Source organism: Eptesicus fuscus, chromosome 9 (assembly GCF_027574615.1).
Source record: "Eptesicus fuscus isolate TK198812 chromosome 9, DD_ASM_mEF_20220401, whole genome shotgun sequence".
Taxonomy (NCBI): Eukaryota; Metazoa; Chordata; class Mammalia; order Chiroptera; family Vespertilionidae; genus Eptesicus; species Eptesicus fuscus.
In genome coordinates, this window is record NC_072481.1 from 26692941 (window position 1) to 26708992 (window position 16052).

Consider the following 16052-nt stretch of genomic DNA (forward strand, 5'->3'; position numbering starts at 1 on the left):
TAAGCCAGTTACTTAATAAAGAAAAAGTTTCCCTAAAGGGAAAATGCCAAACTAAAGCCTCCTTTCAAGCTGAACAAAGTAAAATAATAGTTCAAGAACATCCACAAACCAAAGATCCAAAACATAATTTTCTATCATATTTCTTTCTAAAAGCAAATGAAAACAGTAAAAAAATATGAATTCTATTTTCATATATTCTGTACATGTACTTTTAAAATATGATAATTAACCATTATTGAGCACTTCTTAGTTATTTGCTTTTGTAATAAGTGTTTTATATGGGTTAATTTATTAAATCCTCACAATAACCATATAAAATAGGTAATAATAGCTCTATTTTATATATATAATATATATATATATATATATATATATATATATATGATTATTGAGGTTTAGAAAATTTAAGTAACTTGCCTCAGGTCACAGAGTTGGAATTTGAAGTCATAAAATAACTCAATCTTAATCACTATACATTCACTAAGAAGTATTTATTTAGAACCTTCTATATACAATTCTAGAAACTGAAGATATAGCAGTGAGAAAAACTCAAATTCCTCCCCTCATGATCCATATATTCTAACTAGAGGCCCGGAGCACAAATTCATGAATGGGTGAGGTCCCTTGGCCTGGTTGGCAATCAGGGGCTGATGGGGACTGTCTTGCCCAGTCCTGATCTGGGCCAATGGGGGCTGGCTGGCTGGGGAGGGGCCGCAGGAGGTTGGCCAGCTGGCTGGGGAGGGTCCGCGGGAGGGCTCCAGGGCGTGTCTGGCCCTCTTGCCCAGTCCCGATCAGCCGGACCCCAGCAGCAAGCTAACCTACCAGTTGGAGCATCTGCCCCCTTGTGGTCAGTACACATCATAGCGACTGGTCGAGTAGTCGATCAAACAGTCAACCAATCAGTTTGATACTTAGCATATTATACTTTTATTATATAGGATGTGGAAGAATTACAATAAACAACAAATATGTGACCCTAACAGGTGACTAAAAAGAAGGAAAGACAATGACTAAGCATGTTACTTTAAAATCTGGTCAAGAGCCCAGCTAGCATGGCTCAGTGGTTGAGTGTCAACCTATGAACCAGGAGGTCACAGTTCTATTCCCAGTCAGGGCACATGCTAAGGTTGCAGGCTCGATCCCCAGAAAGGCATGTGCAGGAGGCAGCCAATCAATGATTCTCTCTCATCACTGATGTTTCTATCTCTCTATCCCTCTCTCTTCCTCACTCTCTAAAAAATCAATAAAAACATTTTTTTCAAATGTGAAAATTCATTAAAAAAATAAACTCTATATATAAAAGCCTAAGCAACCAAATGACCAAACGACGGGTCGACCGGTCGCTATGACGCGCACTGACCACCAGGGGACAGACGCTCAATGCATAGGATAGGGCTCCTTCCTGTCTGGATCGGGCCTGCAGGGATCGGGCCAAAACCAACTATCCGACATCCCCCAAGGGGTCCCAGATTAAGAGAGGGCATAGGCCAGGCCTCTAGTAATAAAACTGGCCAAGGGCCCTAGCTATTTTTGCTCAGTGGTTAGAGCATCAGACGGAAGGGTTATGGATTCGATTCCAATCAAGGGCAGGTACCTCTGTTGCAGTCTCAATCCCCGGCCCCAGTCTCTTTCATATCAATGTTTCCCTCACTCTCTCTCTCCCGCTCCCTTCCACTCTCTCTGAAAATCAATGGAAAAAATATCCTCAGGTGAGGATTAACAACCACAAAAACTGGTCAGAAAGACCTCTTTGAGGAGGTTATATCTGGACAGAGACCTGAATAAAATGAGAAAATGAGGATGCCAGCCATATATACATATACAGTATACTGTATATATGTAATTTGGAAAAAGAAATCTCAGGTAGAAAAAACTACCAAGTGCAGAAGTCCTCAATAATTTTTAAAATGTCCTCAGGCGGGAGCAGACAATATACTTGGAGAACATCAAGCAGCCAGTGTGACTAGAGCTCAATGAACAAGAACAGTGGAAGGAAATGAGATTTGAGAGGCCAAAAGACAGATCATGCAGAATCTTAGAGGACAAAGCATTTTGGATTCTCATCTAAACTGATGGAAAGCCACTGTAGGGTTTTTAGTAGGGATGGGTGACAAACTCTGATTTAAGCTTTTACAGGGTGATACTGACTGATCTTGCTATGTGCAAAATACCATGGGGAAGGGAGACTGGAGGGTGGGGTAATGGGAGGTAGGGTGGGGTAATGGGAGGTGGGGTGGGGTAATGGGAGGTGAGGTGGGATAATGGGAGGTGGGGTGGGATAATGAGAGATGTGGTGGGTGTGGGCAACCAGAATATAACCAGGTGACTTTTACAATAATCCAGATGAAAGATGATAGAGGTTAAGCTTATGGTAGTGATGGGGCTAGTGGGGAAAAGTCTCATGCAATCTGAATGTAGCACCAACCAGACCTGATGGGCTGAATGTGAACTATGAGGTCAAGTAAAGAATCAAAAACAACTTCCAAATTTTGGTTTGAGTAATGGATGGTAGTGCTATTTGCTGACATGGGAAAGACTGGGGAAGAAGCACACCTGACCAGCGTGGCTCAGTGGGTGAAAATCGACCTGTGAACCAGGAGGTCATGGGTTCGATTCCTGGTCAGGGCATATGCCTGGGTTGCGGAATCAATCTCCAGTGGGGTACATGCAAGAGGCAGCCAATCAATGATTCTCCTTCATCATTGATGTTTCTATCTCTCTCTCCTGCTCCCTTCCTCTCTGAAATAATTTTTTTTAAAAAATTTTTTAAAGAAGCTGACTGGAAAGAAAAAAAAAATCGAAAGTACTGTTTTAGATATGTTAAATTTAAGAGATCTATTAGGTATTCAAATGGAAATGCTATACACCAATAACTAAAAATAGGAGTCTAGAGCTCAGAAGAAAGGTCAAGACTAGAGAAATAATGTGAGAATAATCAGCATACAGATGGAATATAAAGCAATACAATCTGATGAGATTAAACAGGAGGAAGAAAAGAATACAGAAGCAAAGACTGAAACCTCTGAAGTACAAGTGAGATAGGAAGAAAACCAAGAAAGCACAGTTCAAGAAGCCAAATAACGGAACGATCAACCATGTCAATGCAACAGGTTAAATAAAATGGAGACTGCAAACTGGCCACTGGGTTTGCCCAGTGATGGCCATGACATAAGCGGTTCATTGGAATGATGGGAGACAAAAGCTTGACTGGAGTGGGTTCAAGAAAAATGAAAGGAGAGGAAATGAAAGCAAAAGATAAGAACAATACTTTCAAATAGTTTTGTTATAAAGAGAAGCATTCTCCTACTCATAGACAATTATTTCATATCACTTGCTCTTTTGCCTAAATTACTTGCAAGAGCCTCTTAACTGGTCTCTCTGCTTCCACATACTCATTCGGTCTCAAATAGATCAGATTAAAATGAATGTTACCTCAAGTGCTTCCTCTGCTCAAAATTCTCCAATGGCTTCCCATCTCATCTATAATAATAAAAGCGTAATATGCTAATTAGACCGGACAGCCGAATGACCTTCCGGACGAAGCCGGGGCTGGGAGGGCCGAGCCCCTTGCACGAATTTCGTGCATCGGGCCTCTAGTTTAACATAAATGCTGAAATCCTTACAACTGCCTTCACAATTTGAAACTCTCTACAATCCAGCCCTTCTCTCCCCAAACTTTCCCCTCTGATCTCATCTACTACCTTCTCTTGTTCCATTCCAGCCACACTGGACTCTTTACTGTACCTTAAAAACAAATTTTAAAGGTAGGAAGCCCAAGGTACTTCCTATTCTCTCTACCAAGTATGCCCTTCTTTGGATAATCTAAATGCTTCTATCTCTTACATCCTTCAGGTTTTTATTCAAATATCCCATTCCAAAGAGATGTCTTTCCTGATAATGCTATTTAAAATCATAATCCCCCATCATTCCATATTCTCTTTCCCTGCTTTATTTTCTTCATAATACTTATCCATATAACATACTACATATTTTACTTATTTATTATCTAATTCTCTCTACTAGAATAGAAACTTCATGAAAGCAGAGTTTAAATCTGCTTTTTTCACTGCTATAATCTCAAGAGTACTGAAAAAACACACGAAGTTTTTGAAAATGTAAACTATTATAGCATGTTTATATGTTGATGAGAATCATCAATAGAAAAGAAAACTAATGATTCAGGAGTGTCAGGAATATGAAGGAATAATAATAATAATTAAGAAGAAGAAGAAGGAAAACTTTTTTTATTTTCTTTATTGATTAAGGTATTAACCTTTTGCACTCAGATGTCGAGATTAAAATTACTCTTTGAATGTATCAATAATTTGAAATATAAAAATATCCAAATAAATAAGTTTGTATGAAAAGAAACTCCAGTTTTTTATTCTACTGTCGCGCTTTGTAAAATCTGGGGTATTTAAAAAATTAAATCCCGAGTAGAATAAAGGAATCGAGAAAAAAGCAAGCGAGTGCAAAGGGTTAATATATGTGTCCTTAACCCCCATAAGAATAAAACTCTTAATCAGATGTAGATTAAGATAGTAGGAACATACTATTCATACCAATAGAAGGTAAATGATATGGGTACAGATACAGGAGTAGATAATTTATAATGGGAGCTGGTAAAAAGTTCTCTTCTGATTACCTGTTTTTTCCTCCTCAGTGAAGCAAGGACATCCATTAAGAGTCAAGATGAGCCCTAGCTGGTTTGCCTCAGTGGATAGAGTGTCAGACTGCGGATTGAAGGGTCCCTGGTTCGATTAAAGTCAAGGGCACGTACTTCAGTTGCACCCTCCCAGCCCTGGTCAAGGGCATGCGGGAGGCAACCAATCAATGTGTCTCTCTCACATCGGTGTGTCTCTCTGTCTCTCCCACTCTCTCTAAAAATCAATGGAAAAATATCCTTGAGTAAGGATTGTTTTAAAAAAAAAAAAGATGACAGCCCCACCAGTGTGGCTCAGTAGTTGAGCACTGACCCATGAACCAAAAGGTCACAGGTTCGATTCCCGATTCCCAGTCAGGACACATGCCCGGGTTTCTGGCTCAATCCCCAGTAGGGGGGTATGCAAAAGCTTGACTGGAGTGGGTTCAAGAAAGATGAAGGGAGAGGAAATGAAAGCAAAAGATAGGAACAACTTGCTCTTTTGCCTGAATTTCTGCAATCAATGTTTCTCTCATTGATGTTTCTAACTATCCTTCCCCCTTCCTCTCTCTCTAAAAATCAATTTTCAAAAAAAAGAGTAAAGATTACAAAAACAGTGTTGGAAGTTTGAGGAGAGAGAAAAATTAAACTATCATTTAACAGTGAAGGAATCAGGGAAATGTCACACAAATGACTGTCAGTACTGACAGACTCCTTAAGGTCCATGATCACAAATTTTGATGTCAACATGATCATGTTTTCTTTCCAGCCAAATTCAGCTGCCTAAATACAGGTGAATAGGCAGAATTGGTTTAATTTGTCAAACAAGTATGACAAAAGGGAAAAGAGGCAAGAGAATTCAAGGTACATGCACAGGAAAGATTATGATAGCCCATGAAATGTTAAGTTGGATAAGGAGAAAAATAGAGGTAATTGACAATGAAACAATGGTTTAAACAAAAAACAATGATCTGGGGGTTCCAAAGAACTTTGAACAGTTTTTGGAGAGAAAATTCTAAAAGGATTGTGAACTGCAGAAAAGGAAGATGATGTAAAGGTCAGAGTGTGTGGCAAGTTCAAAACTAAAATTTTAGAGGTGAAATGATTATTGGTAAAAATAAAATAAAATATACCTAATGAACATGGTATTAAGAGGCTCAGGTTGAGATCAATTCTTCACACCAATTATTCACTGTACAATCACTGTATACATGGTTATAGCACAGAGAAAAGGAAACAGTCCTTGGGTATTAAAATGAGGTACAACGTTAACAAAAAAAGTTGTCAAATATGTCTCACTAACAATACATTATATGTAAGCCCTTACTCCCAACAGGCTAGCAGCCTCTGCTCTCCCTTGAGAATTTTTCCTCTTCCCCCAGGGCTAGCTAGCCCTTGATCCAACAATCCGCTTTCAAATCCTCTTGAATCCCAAGTATGTATATTAATAATGAATAACAACCAACATTTACTGATGAAAAGTAATAATTACCAAGATACCATGAGATTTCACCAAGAAAGTACAAAGCTAGTTAGCAAATTTAGCAGAGAACCATATAGTAGCTAAGATCAGCAATGAAGGAACTATACTCATTGCAATATTTGGCTGCCTCTGATAGTCCTGACTGTAGGTCACCATCAGTAACTGGTGGAAAAGCTTTTAGGTTGATTTTTAGGCTAAGGAGCATTCAGTAGAACAAAGATGGGAAAACTCTGTAAACAGATGTGTCCTACCCTCATCAAGAAAACACTGTCCAACCTGCTTCAACCATCCCAGGCTCTCTGCTCCCGGTACCCTTGAGGAAATCAAATCTTCCCAAGCTAAGAGGTTTTCAGGAGCTGGGCCTTACCCATCTTCTAGATAAGAGGGGGAGGAAAGACTGCCAGGCTGGCGTGGCTCAGTGGTTGAGCGTTGACCTATGAACCAGGAAGTCAAGGTTCGATTCCTAGTCAGGGCACATGCTGGGGTTTTGGGCTCAATCCCCTGTGTGGGGCATGCAGGAGGCAGCAGATCAATGAATCTCTCTCATCATTGATGTTTCTATCTCTCTCTCCCTTTCCCTTCCTCTCTAAAATCAATAATAAAAATAGATTTTTTTAAAAGAGGGGGAGGGAAGGCTAATAAACTTTCTGTATTGAAAACTCAGAATTCTCAAATGCCCATGTCTCAATAACCATGTTCTACATTCTATCCTCCACACAATTGCCAAAATAATCCAGCTAAAACACATGTAAGACCATGCGGCTCCCCTATTTACTACCCTTTTATTTAGTACTAAAGACTAAGTAAGGAGATGGTGCTGATTTTCATGAAAAATTTTTTGAAAATCTCTCAATGGTGCTGAAGGAATTCTAGGAACTAAAATTGAATTCCATCTTCCTCCATCCTCAAAAAATGTCTCATTTCCTTTACTTGACTACTTCTTTTTTTTTTTAATATATTTTATTGATTTTTTACAGAGAGAAGAGAGAGGGATAGAGAGTTAGAAACATCGATGAGAGAGAAACATTGATCAGCTGCCTCTTGCACACCCTCTACTGGGGATGTGCCGGTAACCAAGGTACATGCCCTTGACCAAATCGAACCTGGGACCCTTGAGTCCGCAGGCCGACGCTCTATCCACTGAGCCAAACCGGTTTCGGCTACTTGACTACTTCTATCATAGTACCATTATTACTCCAATCACTCAAATTCAAAATATTCGAATCATTTTCTCTCCCTTCAATAAATAATTACTTATTAGAACTATTGTGAGCATAACCCCTGACTACATTATGGTAAATAAAATGATGATACAATTCCTACCCTCAATAATTTATAACTTAAAAGCAGAAATGAAATCTACAAAATAAATACAGGACAGAAGTGTTAAAACACTGTTCATTCATTCATCCATTCATTCAGCAAATATTTATTTAGAACCTACTATATACCCAAGAATGGATAAAACAATGTGCTATAGAAACAAAGTGGGATGAAAATATTTATTAAGTACCTATCTACTATATGCTTTCCAATCATTATTTCATTTAATCTCATAGAACCCACGTTTTTACTTTTGTATCATGGAATTGTGAGAATTGGAATTTCAGAAGATTCACAGATTTACTGAAGCCCAATCAAAGGTCCTCTTAGGATCCTACATAAAAATAAAAAAATTCAAAATTAAAACTTCACAGAATAAAAAGACAGGAGAAACCAAGATGGCGGCACAAGGTAAACACCTAATTATTGCCTACCACAACAATTTTGAAACTACAACTGGAAAACAGAGCGCACACCGTCCAGAACCACTGGAAAGCTGGCAGAGTGGAAAACCTACAACTAGAGAAAAAAAGAGAGGGGGACGCTGAGCCTCAGGAGCTGTGGAGGTGCGGAGATCCATGAGCGTGGAAAGGGCGGGTGGCTGAATACGCAGCAGGCTTGCTCGCAGCGCGCGGAGAGGGAGGGCAGCAGACACTGCGTGGCTAGCTTTCTCGTTTGGGAGAAAAACAAAACCTCCCGACTGCACTGAAATCCAGCTGCGGTCGGGGAGAAACTGGGCTGTTTGGCAGCCAGCGAGGCTCGAAAGCTGCCTTCTCTCAGAGGTGCGCAGCCATTGATTAGGGCACGAAGAAACCTGCCCTCTTAGGGCGGCGCGGACGGAAACCAAGTTTGTCTGCGCCATTCTGAGACTCCGCCCCATCCAAGCTGAGCACAGCCCTCCCAGTGACTGGATTTCTGGTTTGGGAGAAAAACAAAACCTCCGGTCTGCACTGAAATCCAGCCCCAGCTGGGGAGAAACTGGTCTGTTAGGCAGCGGGAGAGGCTCGAAAGCTGCCTTCTCTCAGAGGCACGCAGCCATTAATTCGGGCACGGAGAAGAAACCGCCCCTCTTAGGGCGGAGCAGACGGGAAACCAAAGCTTGTCTGTGCCACCCTGAGACTCCGCCCCATCCAAGCTGAGCACAGAAGCTCTCCCAGCGGAGACACTGCTGATCCTCACAGCCAACTGGCTTGGAGATCAACTCCCGCCAGTGATACCAACAATCCCAACCACTCTGAACTCCAGTTTCTGGGGACACACGGGGGACCCAGACGCCTACGGGACTCTTGGCCATCGGTCAGAGAGTGAGAGTGACTTTTCTGTCGGTGTGGACGACGCCAGATTTCAACCACTCTCATAAGGGACACATTCAAGAAGCAGACTCAGTGAGCACCAAAGCCCTACTGTGTCTCCAGCACAGCAATTCTTCCGTTATAGACACAGCAGGTCCTCACAACCAATTGGACTGGAGGTCAATTCCTCCCAGTGTACCAACAGCAAGCAGGGCTTTTAACTTCACCAAGACTTTCCACACAGCCCACAAAGGGGAGTACCAAGAGCGACCACCTAGGGTGATTGGGGAAGCTGAGCTACCGGCCCCTATAGGTCACCGACCACACAAAGCCACTCCATCAACACAGGGAGGAAGCCAAAATGTGGAGACATCGAAGTATGTCACAAGTAGGAGAGATAGATGAAAGCAAACTAATGGACGACACAGTGTTCAGAACCATATTTATAAGGTTGCTCAAGAATCTTCTAAAAACCGCTGAGAAAGTTGAAGAGACCTTCAAGGACCTAAATGAGAATACCAAAAAAATGGAAAAGGACCAGTCAGAAATTATGATACACTGTCTGAAATAAAGAATATACAGAGTAGACCACCGCACCCGAAGAGTCAAACCAAAGATCTGGAATATGAGGAAGAAAAAAACACCCAACCAGAGAGGTGGGAAGAAAGAAGAATCCAAAAGTGTGAGGATAACGTAAGGAGCCTCCGGGATGGCTTTAAGCATACCAATATCCAAATTTTTGGGGTGCCAGAAGAGAGAGAGCAAGATACTGAAAACCTATTTGAAGAAATAATGACTGAAAACTTCCCCCACCTGGTGAAAGAAATAGACTTACAAGTTCAGGAAGCGCACAGAACCCCAAACAAGAGGAATCCAAAGAGGACCACACCAAGACACATCATAATTAAAATGCCAAGGGCAAAAGACAAAGAGAGAATCTTACAAGCAGCAAGAGAAAAACAGTTAGTTACCTACAAGGGAGCACCCATACTACTGTCAGCTATTTCTCAACAGAAACTATGCAGGCCAGACGGGAATGGCAAGAAATATTCAAAGTGATGAATAGCAAGAACCTACAACCAAGACTACTCTACCCAGCAAAGTTATCATTCAGAATTGAAGGGCAGATAAAGAGCTTCACAGATAAGAAAAAGCTAAAGGAGTTCATCACCACCAAACCAGTATTATATGAAATGCTGAAAGGTATTCTTTAAAAAGAGGAAAAAGAAGAAAAAAGTAAAGATAAAAATTATGAACAACAAATACATATCTATCAACAAGTGATCCTGAAAATCAAGTGAATTAAAAATCTGAGGAACAGAATAAACTGGTGAACATAATAGAATCAGAGGCATAGAATGGGAGTGGATTGATAATTCTCAGGGGGAAAAGGGTGTCTGTGTGGGGGGTATGGGAAGAGACTGGACAAAAATCATACACCTATGGATAAGGACAACGGGGGGGAGGGAACCTGGTGATGGGGAGATATGGGGGGAAAAAGGAGAAACAATTGTAATAATCTGAACAATAAAGATTTATTTAAAAAATAAAATAAAATAAATAAATAAATAAAAGCCAAAGACAGGAAAAAAAAAAAAAAAACTTCACAGAATAGTTTCTGTGGCACTTGAGTTAGGCCTGGAAGCTTGAGTAGAATTTTAATGGGCATAGGCAGAGAAGAAAGAGCTTTTCAGATAGATGATTAATTAAAATAAATAGATGAAAGTGCCTAGCAATAAACGAATATTTACTGAATGCCCATTACATACCAGTTAAACACTAAAGGCTGAGGATACAATAATGAATAAGACAGCCTCTCAACAGTTTTTTCTCTGATGAGAGACTGACAACCAATTATGGTATTAGTTAGCAAATATCTATTTCAAGCACCAGCACATATCTATGTTTCTAATAAATATTCAGACTAATAACTATGTTTCAAATACAGTACCAGGCCTTAGGTATGCAACAGTAAATGAAACAGTCTGACCTGAAAGCAAAATAGACAATTTGTATTTATGCAACAGTGGACGCAAAACTAAATCTTGGGAACCAAGAAGAAGGGGCATCTAACTCTGATTCTTCAAAAGGTGGTAAGTAGCCCTAACCGGTTTGGCTCAGTGGATAGAGGACTGAGGACTGAAGGGTCCCAGGTTCTGGTCAAGGGCATGTACCTTGGTTGCGGGCATATCCCCAGTAGGGGGTGTGCAGGAGGCAGCTGATCGATGTTTCTCTCTCATCGATGTTTCTTACTCTCTATCTCTCTCCCTTTCTCTCTGTAAAAAATCAATAAAATATATTTTTTTTAAAAAGTGGTATCAAGGAGACCTTGAATGCCAAGGTCTTCAGACTTTATTCTATGGGTATTAAGAAGCTAATGAAGGTTACTTAAGATAAAGAAATGAAATTATAAATTTAACAAATATTTATCACTGGAACTCGGGTAGGCAATGAGGTCTAATTTTTTTGTAACAGAATGAAGAATAAATTAGAGACTAAAAGCCGAGAAATGCAGTTGAAGTATTACAACAGCCAAGGCAAAAGTTTATAAATGCTGAATTAAGCTAATGACAGAGAGAATAAAGATTTGAAAGATGTCATGAAGGTTGAATCAACAGAGCCTGGATAAGGGGATTAAGGGAAAATGAAAAGTCAAAGACCACGGATGCAATTTCCAGTTTGATGACAAAAACAAAGAAAAGACACAGGTAGAAGCACACTTCAAAGGAGAAATAATAGGTTCTATTTTAATGATACAGTAAGCCACTAGAGATCCAAGTCCTGCATCCTGCTCAGAATTTATTCCTAAATGCCACTATAGTATCCTATCTAATAAAGAGGGAATATGCTAATTGACCATCACGCCCTCACAAAGATGGCAGTGCCCAGTCCCCTCAGTCCCGCCAGGGCAGCAGGCGCGCAGACAGCCGGGTCCGCCCCCAGGCTGACCCATGCGCCTGCCTCCGGAGTCCCCCAGTCCCCTCAGCCCCCCAGCAGCCCAGGGCCGGCCCGAGGTGCAGGAAAGCCTCAGATGTCAGCTGCCGAGCCACCCGGGGCCGCCTGAGGCTCAGGTAACCAGGGCTGGCCGAGGCTTACACTGCTGGAAGTGGCAGCAGCAGAGGTGTGATGGGGGCGTCGCCTTCCCCTGATCACCAGGTCACCTCCCTTCCCTGAGAGCTCCCGGCCTGTGAGAGAGGGCAGGCCGGGCTGAGGGACCCCCGCTCCAGTGCATGAATTTTCATGCACCGGGCCTCTAGTAAAGTATAACAAGCATTACTCCATGTCATGAGAAATGGAGAACAAAGTCATTGAGAGGTGTATGTTTGTTAATTGGCTAGGCTCCTACTCCCTGAATGAATGGAGCCCATCTAGCCTCTAACACACACAACTGAAATTTTTACCTTCTCAAAATCAAATAATTGCAAGTTATGGACTTTCAAAGACACTATCAAATTATAAAAATCACAAATGCTGAAAACCTATGCTGGAAACATTAAGCTCAGAAAAGGAAATGTACAGCTAAGGAAAAAGGTCAGGCATAGAGTCTCAGATCACTCTACAAAGAGGTTCTGTAACACAATGCCATTAATAAAGAGGGCCATAGACCCTTGTCCCACATCCTAAACACGTGCCACAAATAGGAGAGTCTACTAAAAAACAGAGTACAATTAAGGAAAGAATTAAGGACAGAGGACATATCCTCAAGGAACATTTAGGGGACAGGAAAAGAAAACAAAAAAAAAGACACACAGGAAGCAGTCAGGCAAACAGAAGTGGCATGGATATTATGACCAAAGAAAATATCAAGGAACACACAGTTAATAGTGACAAAGAGGATGAGGACTAGGGGAAGACTATAAGATTTAATTATTTAAAGGTTTCTGGGACTGCTACATATCTCTCCATATAATTCTTTCACAAAACTTTTCACAAGTAGTCATGCATTACTTTTTAATTTCAAAAGACATTTTAGTATCCATTCTGGTACATTCACACAATGGAAAGCTATACAGCAATGAAAAAGAACCAACTATTTCCACAAGCAACAACATAGGTGGATTTCACACAAATGATTTAAATAAAATCTAATCACAAAAGAGTACAAACTGTAAGATTCCATTTATATGAAGCTCAAGAAGAGGCAAAACTAATCCATGGAGATAGAGGTTGGGAAGGTGGTTACCTTTCAAGGATTGTAGAGTATAATAATCTACATTTTTATCTAAGTAGTGGCCACATGCATATATTCATCCTCTAAAAATCCATTGGCTGAATGAACCTTTGATTTGTATTTAAGTCACACCTCAATAAAATCAAATAAAAAAACATACAAAGTTATTGGTGACCTTGAAGACATCAGTTTTGGGAGAGTTTAAGTGCAGAAGCCAAACCATTATATGAGAAATGTATACAAAGTGAGGAAACTGATTCATTTTTCAAGAAGGTTGCTGGTGAAGCAAAGAAGAGATAACAAAGTAGCTTAGGTGGGTTACACAATTCGGGGAAACTTGTTTTTATTTTATTTGAGATTTAAGACAAAGAGAAAATAACATACATAACAAGGGCAAATGAGATAGAATGAAACCAAGAGCATTAATAGAGGGATTAGCCTCAGAGAGGAGGATGAATACTTTTCTCTGAGATTGATGCAAAGGATGAGTGAACACACAGAAATCCTGACATAAATAAGAGGAGAAAATCAGGTAACCTTGAACTCTCTAGTGAAGCATGCAATAAAAGTCAATTGGACCAGGTAAATTGATTAAGGAAAGGATCTGAGCTTTAAATACATTTTTAAAGTTCCAAATAGGTACTGCAGAAAATATAAAAGGCAAGGATGATGGGAGAAATTACAGCAATAGGACAATGCTCACCGGCCTGAAAGCAAGGGCAGAGATAGCCCACGGTGCAGTCTGCTCAGGACTGGGTGGAGAACAAAAGGTGAAAGAACAAAAGGGGGGGAATCCAAATGCTAGCGTGTGCATCACTGAAACTATATAATAAGGAGTGGTGTCTCGGGAAAATACTTATTTAACTGGTGGAAAGAGGTAGGAAACCTAATAGAAGTCTTAAAAGATTCAAAGATGAAGTCACTAGGTCTGGAGTGCAAAAGGAAAGCTGTCACTAGAGTTCATCACAGAACATTTTTCTGCAAATCCCACAAGATCAAAGACCACACAGTCTCCTTTCACTGAACTTCCTACAGCTACAAGTGGTAACTTCTCCCGGATAAAACTGACCTTTAACCTCTACCTCTAACTACACCGACACTTGGATTAATAAATCATACAAACACATCCTGTCCATTCAGAAACTCCATGGATATTTTTTCACTGCTTTCTGTGTTTTCCCATCAAGATGTTTTCAGTGGAAAACTCTTAGAAGGCAGAGCCTATAATCTATGAATTCCCTGTTCACAGCATCGGGCTTGGGGTTGCACACATGCAGGTGTTTTAAAAAGTGCTTTCTCGTGAAATAGATGGTTACTGAGAACTTTAGAAACGATTCTGAACACACTCCTACAAGACTATAATGATGGCCAAATCAGAGAATGCTTAGGAATAACATCCGTTTTTATACCTGTCAAGAAAACCTCTAGGAAGTAAGATAACATTTACTACATAATACTGATTTTCCCTATCTTATACTGTTTACCCCTCTAGGTAACTCCTTAAATACCCCTTTAGTAAGCTGCTTCTTTGCAGTGCCTTTACTCCCAGCCCACATTCCAGCGTCCCTCCTTCCCATCCAGAACCCCTGACTACAAACGCCCATAGGACCATTTTATCACCCCCTACTCCCCCATTTCCCATTCAACCCAGGCCATCACTTCATTTCTCCACTCCCCATTTTTCTGCCTCTCCAGATCTCCCATTCCTCCTGCGGAACTACTCAGTCCCCACCCCTCAAAAGCCCTAGCCCGTCTTCCCGCCGGAGATCCCCTCCCCCACCTCTTCCATTCAGGCTCCCCCTCCATCCTTCCCCACCCTACCCCGGACCCCCGGACCCCCCTACCTGCTCCTTGACCTCAGGCCCCGTGGGCCCGGTCCGCTCCTCCAGTCGCTGCCTCCCGGGCGGCGCTCGCCGGCGCGGGGGCAGGAGCTGGGGCAGCTCGGCCGCCCGCTGAGCCCCATCCTCCCCGCGGGCAGCCGGCAGGGGCGGCTGAGGTCGGTCGCGGCAGCGGCTCCGCTTCATATCTGCGGCTGGGCCCCGCGGGCGTCAGCGCCGCGACAGTCCCGGCCCCGCACGTCTCCGGGCCGCAGCGCTGCCGCGCCAACCACCGCCCGCAGCCACCATGGCCCGGCGGGCGCCCGAGGCCACCGACCCCAGCTCGCAGCTCCTCTGCGCTTTCTGGGGCCTTTTCGGCGCTCCTCACGGAGAAGGCAGCATCGTCGCCGCCTCGTTTTCTCCCACCCGGCACGCGTTTAGCCGGCCATCCGCAGGCGACGCCGCCGGCTCTACAGCCAGCTGCCCGCCCGCCTCCAGCCGGGCCCCGCCCCTCCCCGCCCCTGGCGCGCGCGCACGGGGAGCCCGCCCGCCACCTCCGGCCGCGCGCGGCCTCCCGCGCACGCGCCAGCGAACGGTCGCGAGAGACCCGCCCGTGGCCCCTCTGTGTAGTGGGGAGAGCGGAAGGGGGTGGGGCTCCCAGCGGGCAACCCACCGGGCAACTGCGGCTGCAGACACTCATTGATTCTTTCATTCATCCATTCATAAAAATGTGTGCTCGGCCAAGGTAAGTGGTAAGGATCCAAAAACGAGTTAGAACTGGCCAGTGCCTTCAAGGAACTATGGGGAGAGGGACCAAGAGCAAGAAGGAGTCAAAACATACGACTAATTAATAAAATACTAATGCAATGCCTTTTTATTGAGAGCTTGCCACTGTCACCTAATCTTCACACTTTGGAGGCAGGTCTGCTCATTCTCATGTTACAGATAAGAAGACCGAAGTGAAGTGACATGTGTTCTGCAAATCAGTGAACAAATTAGACCGGATCCAAATTCTGGCTTTTATGACCCTTTCCACTATTTCCTGCTGCTTCCAGAAAATAAGATAGGGTGTGCAAAGTCCTATAAAAGAGGAAGAAGTAATGGATTCCTCTGGGGGAAGGGTGGACAAAAAGGCTTCCAGAACGATTCCCATGATTCCCCAGTGACAATGAAGTCATCATGTTATAACCCGTCCAGCCTGGCCACAGCCAGTCCATCTGTGGCCTGAGCAGCCTGGCCTGTCACTTCAGTGACTCATCTGCTCAGCAACGTGGCTATAGATCAGCACTGTCTGGCGTCCTGCTCTGGCTTCAGCTAGTCTGCC

At 42.6% G+C, this 16052-nt stretch overlaps 1 protein-coding gene across 4 annotated transcripts in view; it reads right to left on the reverse strand.

Moving 5' to 3' along the window:
• The window catches only part of MAST2 (microtubule associated serine/threonine kinase 2), a 171208-nt gene extending 155983 nt beyond the window's left edge, over positions 1-15225 (reverse strand). For all 4 annotated transcript variants that reach the window (XM_054720570.1, XM_054720569.1, XM_054720568.1 and 1 more), the window contains exon 1: positions 14756-15225. In XM_054720570.1, coding sequence (XP_054576545.1) covers positions 14756-14935 — 180 coding nt within the window. In that variant the 5' untranslated portion in view covers positions 14936-15225. The remainder of the gene's footprint in view (positions 1-14755) is intronic.
• Positions 15226-16052: the final 827 nt, after the last annotated feature.